The sequence below is a fragment of the Lepidochelys olivacea genome, assembly GCF_965140295.1.
Source record: "Lepidochelys olivacea isolate rLepOli2 genome assembly, chromosome: 26".
Lineage (NCBI taxonomy): Eukaryota > Metazoa > Chordata > Testudines > Cheloniidae > Lepidochelys > Lepidochelys olivacea.
The window spans coordinates 15,262,031-15,273,881 of NC_140436.1; the positions used below are offsets into that span (position 1 = coordinate 15,262,031).

Below are 11,851 nucleotides of genomic sequence, written 5' to 3' on the forward strand. Positions count from 1 at the left end.
GGAACGTGGTACTGGGCTGGGAGGGTACGGGGGGTGGAGGAGGGGTACAGGGCACATGGTACAGGACTGGGGGGTACGGGGGGTGGCAGGGGGGTATGGTCACGTGGTACAGGGCTGGGGGGCACGGGGGGTGGCAGGGGTACGGGGCACGTGGTACAGGGCTGGGGAGGTACAGGGGGTGGCGGGGGGGTACGGTGCACGTGGTACAGGGTGGGGGGGTACGGGGGTCGTGGGGCGTTCGGGGCACGTGGTACAGGGCTGGGGGGGTACGGGGGCGGGGGGGTTGGGCACGTGGTACAGGGCTGGGGGGGTGCGGGGGGTAGAGGGGGGGTTCGGGAACGTGGTATGGGAGGCGGGGGGGTACGGGGGTGGAGGGGGGTACAGGGCACGTGGTACAGGGCTGGGGGGCACGGGAGGTGGAGGGGGGGTACGGGCACGTGGTACGGGGCCGGAGGGCACGAGGGGTGGAGGGGGGTTCGGGCACGTGGTACGGGGGCAGGGGGGTTCGGGCACATGGTACAGGGCTGGGGGGGCACGGGGGGTGGAGGGGGGTTCGGGCACGTGGTACGGGGGGCAGGGGGGTTCGGGCACGTGGTACAGGGCTGGGCGGGCACCGGGGGTGGAGGGGGGTTCGGGCACGTGGTACGGGGGCGGGGGGATGGATACGTGGTACAGGGCTGGGGGGCACAGGGGGTGGAGGGGGGTTCGGGCACGTGGTACGGGGGTGGGGGGACGGGTACGTGGTACAGGGCTGGGGGGGCACCGGGGGTAGAGGGGGGTTTGGGCACGTGGTACGGGGGGCGGGGGGACGGGTACATGGTACAGGGCTGGGGGGGCACGGGGGGTGGAGGGGGGGTTCGGGCACGTGGTACGGGGGCGGGGGGACGGATACGTGGTACAGGGCTGGGGGGGCACCGGGGGTAGAGGGGGGTTTGGGCACGTGGTACGGGGGACGGGGGGACGGGTACGTGGTACAGGGCTGGGGGGGCACCGGGGGTAGAGGGGGGTTCGGGCACGTGGTACGGGGGTGGGGGGATGGGTACGTGGTACAGGGCTGGGGGGGCACCGGGGCTAGAGGGGGGTTCGGGCACGTGGTACGGGGGCGGGGGGACGGGTACGTGGTACAGGGCTGGCGGGCACGGGGGGTGGAGGGGGGGTTCGGGCACGTGGTACAGGGCTGGGGGGGCACGGGGGGTGGAGGGGGGCGGGGGGACGGGTACGTGGTACGGGGGGCGGGGGGACGGGTACGTGGTACAGGGCTGGGGGGCACGGGGGTGGAGGGGGGTTCGGGCACGTGGTACAGGGCTGGGCGGGCACCGGGGGTGGAGGGGGGGTTCGGGCACGTGGTACGGGGGAGGGGGGACGGGTACGTGGTACAGGGCTGGGGGGGCACCGGGGGTAGAGGGGGGTTTGGGCACGTGGTACGGGGGGCGGGGGGACGGGTACGTGGTACAGGGCTGGGGGGGCACCGGGGGCGGGGGGACGGGTACGTGGTACAGGGCTGGGGGGCACGGGGGTGGAGGGGGGTTCGGGCACGTGGTACGGGGGCGCACGGGGGGTGGAGGGGAGTTTGGGCACGTGGTACGGGGGCGGGGGGACGGGTACGTGGTACGGGGCCGGAGGGCACGAGGGGTGGAGGGGGGTACGGGCACGTGGTACGGGGGGCAGGGGGGTACGGGCACGTGGTACAGGGCTGGGGGGCACGGGGGGTAGAGGGGGGTTTGGGCACGTGGTACGGGGGCGGGGGGACGGGTACGTGGTACAGGGCTGGGGGGGCACCGGGGGTAGAGGGGGGTTCGGGCACGTGGTACGGGGGGCGGGGGGACGGGTACGTGGTACAGGGCTGGGGGGGCACCGGGGGTAGAGGGGGGTTCGGGCACGTGGTACGGGGGCGGGGGGACGGGTACGTGGTACAGGGCTGGCGGGCACGGGGGGTGGAGGGGGGGTTCGGGCACGTGGTACAGGGCTGGGGGGGCACCGGGGGTAGAGGGGGGTTTGGGCACGTGGTACGGGGGGCGGGGGGACGGGTACGTGGTACAGGGCTGGGGGGCACGGGGGTGGAGGGGGGTTCGGGCACGTGGTACAGGGCTGGGCGGGCACCGGGGGTGGAGGGGGGGTTCGGGCACGTGGTACGGGGGCGGGGGGACGGGTACGTGGTACAGGGCTGGGGGGGCACCGGGGGTAGAGGGGGGTTTGGGCACGTGGTACGGGGGGCGGGGGGACGGGTATGTGGTACAGGGCTGGGGGGGCACCGGGGGCGGGGGGACGGGTACGTGGTACAGGGCTGGGGGGCACGGGGGTGGAGGGGGGTTTGGGCACGTGGTACGGGGGCGGGGGGACGGGTACGTGGTACGGGGCCGGAGGGCACGAGGGGTGGAGGGGGGGTACGGGCACGTGGTACGGGGGGCAGGGGGGTACGGGCACGTGGTACAGGGCTGGGGGGGCACCGGGGGTAGAGGGGGGTTCGGGCACGTGGTACAGGGCTGGGGGGGCACCGGGGGTAGAGGGGGGTTTGGGCACGTGGTACGGGGGGCGGGGGGACGGGTACGTGGTACAGGGCTGGGGGGCACGGGGGTGGAGGGGGGTTCGGGCACGTGGTACAGGGCTGGGCGGGCACCGGGGGTGGAGGGGGGGTTCGGGCACGTGGTACGGGGGCGGGGGGACGGGTACGTGGTACAGGGCTGGGGGGGCACCGGGGGTAGAGGGGGGTTTGGGCACGTGGTACGGGGGGCGGGGGGACGGGTACGTGGTACAGGGCTGGGGGGCACGGGGGGTAGAGGGGGGTTTGGGCACGTGGTACGGGGGCGGGGGGACGGGTACGTGGTACAGGGCTGGGGGGGCACCGGGGGCGGGGGGACGGGTACGTGGTACGGGGGCGCACGGGGGGTGGAGGGGGGTTCGGGTACGTGGTACGGGGCCGGAGGGCACGAGGGGTGGAGGGGGGGTACGGGCACGTGGTACAGGGCTGGGGGGGCACGGGGGGTGGAGGGGGGGCACGGGCACGTGGTACAGGGCTGGGGGGCACGGGGGAGGGCTCGGAGGAGAGGGGCTGGGGGGCGGTCTGGTTGCTCAGGGGATTGGACGAAGAGGAAACCAAGATGGGCGCCAGAGCGGGTCAGGGCCGCCTTCCTGACCGCGCGAGGCACACTGCGCAGGCGCATCAGCCACATTCCCCCTCCAAGTTCCCGGGCAGCGGGCGGGAGGGTCGCAGCTCGGCCAGGCGTGAGGGGAGGCTCTCATTGCGCCTGCGCAGCAGCGCTTCCCTCCGGCGCCTCTCTGCGGCGACAGTCGGCTCGAGCTTGTGCCTTTCGTCCGGGACCCCTGCAAGTGGCAGAGGCGCGGGGGAGACGGAGCACCTCCCTCTGCTGCCCTCCCGGGCCGCGTCAAGGACGGGAATTGTTGTCTTGCCCTACGGTGCGTTATGAGAAATCCCCTCCCTCCGGCTGGGAGCGAGCTGGTCGGTGTGCCGGGGGAGGGGGGATTTATTATGTAACGTGGCCCCCTTCCCCGGAGTGTGGTTGAGTCCGAATCCGCTCTCCCCGCCCGCCCCGAGATTGGCGCGTTGCGGCGGGGCGGGGCGGGGCCTGCCAGGGGCGGGGCCGGGAGCGTATAAATACCGGTGCCGCTGAGGCGCTTCTTTCATTCTGGCGGAGCAGAGGTCTGCGGAGCGTCCTCCTTCTTTCGCCGCTTCCTTCCGGTGCCGCCATGAACGGGCAGATCAACGGTTTCCACGAGGCCTTCATCGACGAGGGCAGCTTCCTCTTCACCTCCGAGTCCGTGGGGGAGGGACACCCAGGTGAGGGGCGGGGGCGCGGCTTCGTTCTCCGAGGCGGGAAACCGGCCCGGCCGCGCGACCTCTTCCTCCGGAGGAAGCGCCCAGCGCGTGCACGCGCGGCGCAGCCCTGTCTCTGGGCGGCGGGGGGGGGGGGGGATGATGAAACTCTCGGCCGGGCGCGCGCTCCCGCCGCCATTATCCGCGAGGGCGCGCGCCGCATTGCAGGCTCGGCCGGGCGGCACGTGGTCCCCGCGCGGGGACGGGTCCCTCCCCCGGCCACGGTCCGTGTCCGCCGCGGCGGGGGGGGGGGCGATCGTGGCTCCGGGCCATGGGACCCATCAGCCTCCCGTGCCGGAGCCGGGCGAGGGTCGCCCGGGGGTCTCGAGCCTGCGGCGCCCCGGGAGGGGGGGGCGGGGGGGTGCCCCGGGAGGGCGGGGGGGGCGCCGAAGCACCTTGCCTCCGCTCTTCTACCGCGTACAGCGACCCCCGCAGACCACCGGTGCCTCCTGGTTCCGCGGGGCCCCTTGCAGCCCCCTGGTCCCTTTGCTCGCCTGCCGCTGCTGTCCCGGAAACCCACCGGCCCTTCGCACCCGGTCCCTGCCGCCTGCGGCCGCTCGCTCTCCTGGGGCAGGGAGCCCCAGCCGCCCCGGGCGCGCTGTGCTCGGCGCTGCCGTCGCAGCGCGCTGCCCGCAGGGAGGCCGCAGCGATCCGCGCACTTGCCAGCCTGGATTCCCTTCCCAGCTCTGTCACTGACTTGCTTCGTGACCTCGAGCAAGTCCCTTCATCTCCCCTTGACTCCTGTTCCTCCTCTGTGTCCGCAAGTGCTGTGAGGGCCGGGTGCGCCGCGCGTCTCCCGCTCCCGGGCTGTATTTCTGGGAAGAGAGGAGTTCAGTGGGTGCTGAACGCAGTAACTGAGGTTTAAATAAAGACATAAATCCGGATGGTGTATATTCGCTTGCATAGCCTTGTGTTTCAGACTTCAACGCTCACCGATCACTACCTTTCCTCACCCACTGCAGAAAGTGTCTAAAATAGTGTCAGAGGCTGTGAGGAATTGCTTTGGACAATTTAGAGGTCACTGCTCAATGGGCTTTTGATAGGTTCCTTCATTTCCATGACAAAGAATGAATGTTCTATCTCAGTCCTGGCATTGTTTCAGTATAACAACGTTGTGTTTTTTCTGACTGCAATCTCCATTTTGGGGCCCTGTTCTATTTAGATTCCCATTCTCTGGTCCATTATAAATCACTTTCACATTGCACAATGAACTTAATCGACTGTTCAGTGGCATTTGCTGTGTATCAGTCACTACCTTTTCCTAACCATTGGCCAGTTATGGTCTGGCCAAACAGGTGAACTGGTTTCAAAAACTACTTCCTCTAATATCAGTCTGTCTTCACTACAGGACTAGGGACAGCAGTGCTCAAATGATTGATGCTGGCATAGTTATCCTAACCAGAAATTTTGTGATGTCATTAAATCCTCCCTTTAGTCTGTTTTATTACCTGGGGGCTGTTAATAAAACAAATCGTTCCTGGAGGTGTAAAAGACTGTGTTGTTTTGTAAATGACATCCGGGGGAATTTTTTCCCTCCCTGGGTGGTCGAGAAAATTATTCTTATTGTCACATCATTTCCAGCTCTGCTGTTCAAGGTGACTGGTGAAAGATCCGAGGAATGAATGGGTTAAAGATGATGGGAGGGGCTAGCTCAGTGTCAAGCTTTCCTTTATTCCATCTCGTTCCTGTACAGCACACAGAATTGTCACTCTGTTCCAAATCTGATCTGAAAGGTCATTGTCAAGGACGACATTTAGCCCTGAGTGAGTAGCTTATTCATCACAGAATTTGAACAATTCTTGCAAAGCCCTTAGTGCTTAGGGGTTTCAGGTTGCTCTAGAATAATTGTCTGCAGCAGTCATGCTAGAGCGACTAGCTATGCGCAGGCTGGCTGACCAGCTGAAACCAGTTCTGCAGTCTCAAGCTGGCTGCTTGCTGCTCACAACTTGGTTGTTTCTTGGCAGCCATGGCTACTGGCAACATGACTACGGCCTACAGTATTGCAAGTTCAAATTCCGTCATTGGGGCTACGTTGGGCACATGCAGTCTCTTGCTGCACATGTGCAAATCTAGAGTGGTCTTGCTGCAAGTGGCCATTTTGTCAGGGCAGTTTTCTAAAATTAAACACCTGTACAAACCAAATTGCAGCTGTTATCTTCGATTTGTTATCTTCTGTTTGAGGGCAGAACCACTTGCAGATCAGATGCTGCTGTAATTTGGGTGCTTAAGTAAATCCCTTGGCAATGCAGTGCATTGTCCTATTCAGAGCTGCCGGGATTGCACACTCAAAATCCTGTCTTATAGATACATCACAAAGAGAGAGCAAGAGTGGCTAAATTTAAGCCCTGACATAAGAGTAACTTGATCCTAAAAGTTCCACTAGAAAATGCTTAGGATTCCACACTAACCCAAAAAACCCCAAAACACCTCAATAGTATGGGACAAGTGCTGCATCTGAGGGACAGGAAATTACAGTGTAAGATAACAACACTTCTGCCTGGTGTTGTGTAACACTGCAGTTGTTGCTTTCTGTTGACAAATTGGCATGGAGACTCCCAGAATTGGCTGAAGTTAAACATATTGAGCGGAAAGAGAAAGGGATTCAGTGAGATACACTGTGCATTGAGAGTGATTGGCTGTTTGATTTCTTTTCAGATAAAATCTGTGACCAAATCAGTGATGCTGTCCTTGATGCCCACCTTAAACAGGATCCAGATGCCAAAGTTGCTTGTGGTGAGGATACCTAGCCTAGAAAAGGGGAGGAATTTCACCTATTAGATGCACTTTTGTTACCTTAGGAGAGCTGTTTCTTTGAGTGACACTGAAGTTGATGAATATCCTTTTATTCTCTTCTAGAAACTGTTGCAAAGACTGGGATGATCCTCCTGGCCGGTGAGATCACATCCAGAGCTGCTGTTGACTACCAGAAAGTTGTGCGTGATACAATCAAGCATGTTGGTTATGATGATTCTTCTAAAGGTAAGTGCCTCGTGCCCCTTGTTCTAGGTTTGGGAAGCTTTTTTTCTAGCTTTGGCTTCTAAAAGTATCTGTAACCAATTTGCTAGGTGTTCTAAGGAACAAATTATAAACTTTCTAGGAGTAGCTGGACGGTGCAGGTATTCTGTGAATCTGAGATTCTGCTGTGTTTTAGGGTTTGATTACAAGACTTGCAATGTGCTGGTAGCCTTGGAGCAGCAGTCTCCTGATATTGCCCAGGGAGTCCATCTAGACAGGAGTGAAGAGGATATTGGTGCTGGGGACCAGGTTAGTATTCTAGTAACAGCTGTTTCCCAGCTTGCAGAAATGTTTTCTTGTTTATAGGACAATACTTGGCACTTGTCAATAGCTGGTTCTGTTGAAGTTGAGGTTTCAGACCCCTCTTCTCTCCCATAGGGCTTGATGTTCGGTTATGCTACAGATGAAACTGAGGAGTGCATGCCCTTGACCATTGTCCTAGCGCACAAGCTGAATGCCAAGCTGGCAGACCTGCGTCGCAATGGCACCCTGCCCTGGCTGCGACCCGACTCTAAAACTCAGGTAAGTGGAGCCTTGTCATACACTGCAGTATGGGCATGTGCGAGAGAGCCTGGTTCTAGTAAGCTAAGAGCAGAATGAATTTCTGCCTTTGTGGGGGGGGGAGGACCGATAATGAAACGAAACTAGACTGTATTCTCATTCCTACTTAGCAGTCTGGAGGGTATGGAGAGCACTGCTGTCCCCTATTAGGATCTGCTGTAGATGTGCCTGTCCCTGACTTGGTTTTCTTCTCCGGGTCTGGGGTATCCTTTCAGGTGACTGTGCAGTACATGCAGGACCGTGGCGCTGTCATCCCTATTAGAGTCCACACGATTGTCATATCTGTTCAACATGATGAAGAGGTCTGCTTGGATGAGATGAGGGATGCCCTAAAGGAGAAAGTGATCAAAGCTGTTGTGCCTGCAAAATACCTGGATGATGATACAATCTACCACCTGCAGCCAAGTGGCCGCTTTGTCATCGGTGGTCCCCAGGTAAGACTGATTCAATCCTCCAAGGAATGGACTTGTGTGTTTCACTTGGGTGTGTCTAGTCTACATGCAGGCATTGAGGGTGACCAGTCTTCCAAAACTCCCCGTCTCTAGCAGTATGGGATCATAGCCAGGCTAATGGGGGCCTCCAGTGCAGACTTACAAGCCAGTTTTCTCCCCCAGAACTAATGGCTCTACAGAGCTCAGTGGAGTAAACGCTTCTCAACAAACGAGAGTATTGGAGCAAGTGGAGCTGGTATAGTTCAGCTGCCATTTGTACAGTTACGCTTAAAGTGAAACATTGTCTTCAGTGCATGCAAGGATTAGGCTTTAAGTTAGTGTAAGCAGTGGCTATTGTGCTCTAAACTGATGAGGTGTTTCTAAATGGAGTCCAGTTTAATGGGGGTTGTTAATTCCAGGGAGATGCTGGCTTGACTGGCCGGAAGATCATCGTTGACACCTATGGCGGCTGGGGTGCTCATGGAGGAGGTGCTTTCTCGGGGAAAGATTACACCAAAGTGGACCGTTCTGCTGCTTATGCTGCTCGTTGGGTAGCCAAGTCCCTCGTCAAGGCTGGCCTGTGTAGGAGAGTGCTTGTCCAGGTATGGCTTGGCCTCAAGTTCGGAGAGGGATGTTCGTAAATGAGATGGATTTACTGGTGGTATTGATGGCTGGCAGGGTCTCCCTTTAAAGCCGTATTGAGCCAAAGATCTTTGGGGCTGCTGTGCCAAGGGAAGAAAGGGGTGTGGCTAGCTGTACTGGGAAGCCCATTTTTTCCATCAGCACAAGCTGGTGGGATGGCATTTGGAAGGCAGCTGACAGTGAGGGTGGTGAATAACTGAAGCTTGCCGTGGGAGTGCAACTGCTATTCTTGGTTGTATAGACAATCCTCTCCAAACCAAGGAGTAATAACCTAGAACGCAATGGATCGTTATCTGCATTGCTGCAGTGACCAACTTGCAGTGTGCTGCACTGCTTGGGTGTCCCTTCCAGGATAGACTCTAGAGAGAGAATAGAGCAAAGAAAAACCCAGGAATAGAAGGTAAGATCCGAAGGGGAGTTTGGCCAGTGTAGAGAGTAATATGAACAGGGTCATACCTTCAGAGCAGCTGAACGGAGAGCTGATCATTCTTGTAACTACTGTAACTGGCATGCAGAATGAGTGGAGGTACAGTTGTTGGAAGTATTTGAGTGGGTAGATGAGCCCCTGCATTACTAGGATCAAAGTACCCCTTCAGAATGTGGGGTGAGGGAGTGTTAGACGGGGGGGCCCACATGGTCATCTGCTCCAGCAAGTCCTCTGAGGTGTTTAAACTGTCCTTTGCCCTCAGGTCTCCTATGCGATTGGAGTGTCCCACCCACTGTCCATCTCCATTTTCCACTATGGCACTTCTCCAAAGAGTGAGCGGGAGCTGCTAGAGATTGTGAAGAAGAACTTTGACCTCCGCCCTGGGGTTATTGTCAGGTAAAGATGGTAATGCATGCAGAGGGGGGAATAGCTCCCTACTTGCTTGTAGGTAAATCTGAAGCCACTAATGAGTAGGGAATGAAAGACCAGGGCTAGACTGATGGTACAAATGCTGCTGGAATTGATTCCTTACCATGTCACGCTAACAGTAGAAGTGCGCTTGTCCACGCTGGACTGCCTCTGGTAGCTAACCCCATCTCTGTAACCAAGCAGGTGGCCTCTCGGATTAAGTATCGGAGAGCACTAATGGTGCTTGAAGGCTGAGGCTGCCTTTGGATTGGGTGCTAAATGCTCCTGGACTCAAAATCCTGCATTCTATAGCAGGACTTGAGTGCCTAACCATCTTAGCAAATCTTTTGGGTGCAATGTTGAGCTGCTGTTTGCATTCATGCCTGTTTTGCAACCTGTGCTGGAAGCATCCGATTTAAAGTCAGAAGCAGCCATTGGGCTAGGACAAGAGCTGCTTAAACAGAAGAGATAAGTGGTTCCACCAAATGGATCACCAGGTCCTGATGTGCTGTAGCCCTCTAAGGGGGTAAGTATCATATGACCTCATGTGAGATTGGACGCTTGTAGTTTCTCAGGATGAGTTCGGACTGGACTGCAACTAGCTAAGTGTCTAGGACACGGTCTAAAAAACAAAGCAGCCTGAGAAACGACAACTGATTCTTAAAAGGAAGCGAGGGGAAGAGAGGCGGCTCCAAGTCAGTGAATGAATCCAGTTGCATTGAGTCTGGGTTTACAGCAAGGTGGAAGGTGTCTTGGCCTCCCACACAGCGCATGCAGTTCCAAGCCTGCTCCACCAACGGAGTGTCTGCCTCCATGACTTGCCCCTGCTGAGTCAAAAAACTTCACCTAAACCAGAGCTTCTGAAAACTGTCTCTTGTTTTGCTTTGCTTGTGATTGAATGCTCTGTATTAAGTTAAGGACTTGTATATTCCAGGGATCTGGATCTGAAGAAGCCCATTTATCAGAGGACCGCAGCCTATGGCCACTTTGGTAGGGACAGCTTCCCATGGGAGTTGCCCAAAAAGCTAAAATATTGAAAGTGTTAGGCTTTTCTCCCCAGACCTGTTGGCGTAGGCTACAGAGAAGCTTTCAGGCTCTGGGGGAAAGAGCCCCTCTTCCCTAACTTTATCCTGTCCTCCTGTTCAGCTCTTACTCAGCAAACTTCGTCCATTGCCATGGCTATTAATTCTATGGGGACCACGAGTTAGATTCTCTCTTCCTATTTCTGGCATCGTGCTCACTCTATTAGTGGAACTAGTGAGCACAAGCTATCTGTGTAACTGCCTAGAGATGAGCAGACATCAGTCTGTCTAGTAAATGATGCTTTAAGATTGGATCTGTTGTATGCCCACGAACCTAACCCTGAAAGTCTAAGAACTGCAGTGAATTTCCCCTTCAAATGCTGACTGAGAAATTGCCCTTGTAACATGCCTGTGGAATCTGTGGTTCATTATAGCATCTGTCCAGCCCCAGCCCTGTTGAGCTGCATGATTTTTGTGGTGTCTAAGAATGTAAAGCCTCTAGTCCCCATAACCTGGTCAGTCTGACTATGTAGCTTTTGTCTGGGAGCGCTTCCCCCTGGCAGACTAGCCTTGCATGAGCTCCAGCCTGCCGCGGTTTTTATTCAAAGGCAGTTCTTGCTCTACCCACTTGTGGTGCTTTATGCTCTTAATTCCACCTGGAGTAGCACCAGATTTTAACCTCTCCACTTTCAGCTGTCTTTCTTGGAGGACGTACGTAATAAGGTTTTTAAAAAGATAATCAATCCTATGCATGGTTTCAGCACTAGCCAAACCTCACCATCTCCTGTCTAACAAACGGGCCCTTGGCAGCCTGGGGATGTACTACAGAGAAGTCCCCAAGCAGTACCGAGGTCTGTAGGCTGAACACTTTGGTACCAGAGTAATTTTTTTCTTTATAAGAAAGCTGGAGAATTCCACACTGCACAGAACTCCTCCTGGGTTTTTAAACTTTGTTTTATTTTCAAAGCCAGGTCCAATTCGTGCTCTGAACGGCTGGCGTAGCTACAGAGAAGCCAGCTTCCTTCAGAGCCACAGGTGCATTTGGAGGGGAGGAGAGATGGCAAAAATAACCCTTCATACTTGAACATTTTTCTAATTGCTTATTTATTGTTCTCTGGGGCAGGGTGTGAGTACAGAGAAGCCCTTGGCTCAGATGGCAGCTTTTTAACACTTCTTTTTTTGTTTTGGACACCATGATTCCTTGCCATGTTTCCAGCATTCCCTGATAGGCCAAGGTGTCCTACAGAAAAACCTTGGGTCACACCTACAGGGGGTCTGGCTGGTGTAAACATAAGGGGGAGGGCAAAGCTAGGGCAACTGGCCATGGGAGAAGCTGATTTGGCTGGTGTTGTACAGAGAAGCCAGCTTGTTTACATGCTTATCCCATGGCCTCTGCCTTGGGTGGAAAGTGCCTTTCGTGATCTATTTTTGTGGAGGTTTATTACGTATGTCTGCTTCTTCAAATCCCACCAATTAACTGAAGATCTGAATAAAGTGCTAGGTTCTACCTTAA

The 11,851-nt window shown here is 57.3% G+C and overlaps 1 protein-coding gene across 1 annotated transcript; it reads left to right on the forward strand.

The window, feature by feature from the left end:
- The first annotated feature begins 3,633 nt into the window (after positions 1-3,633).
- MAT2A (methionine adenosyltransferase 2A) lies at positions 3,634-11,851 on the forward strand. Its single transcript, XM_084615138.1, has 9 exons — positions 3,634-3,796; positions 6,488-6,565; positions 6,689-6,811; positions 6,984-7,096; positions 7,226-7,369; positions 7,624-7,842; positions 8,259-8,441; positions 9,171-9,304; positions 10,251-11,851. Exons 1-9 carry the CDS (start codon positions 3,706-3,708, stop codon positions 10,351-10,353), a joined length of 1,188 nt encoding a protein of 395 aa, XP_084471264.1. The 5' UTR covers positions 3,634-3,705; the 3' UTR covers positions 10,354-11,851.

What these genes read in the sequence shown, in the direction of transcription:
- MAT2A (XM_084615138.1), top strand. Translation starts at nt 3,706, where the DNA reads ATGAACGGGCAGATCAACGGTTTCCACGAGGCCTTCATCGACGAGGGC. An exon ending in TTATGATGATTCTTCTAAAG is followed by an intron (nt 6,812 to 6,983) that starts GTAAGTGCCTCG and finishes GCTGTGTTTTAG; the next exon opens with GGTTTGATTACAAGACTTGC. An exon ending in GTAGGAGAGTGCTTGTCCAG is followed by an intron (nt 8,442 to 9,170) that starts GTATGGCTTGGC and finishes CTTTGCCCTCAG; the next exon opens with GTCTCCTATGCGATTGGAGT.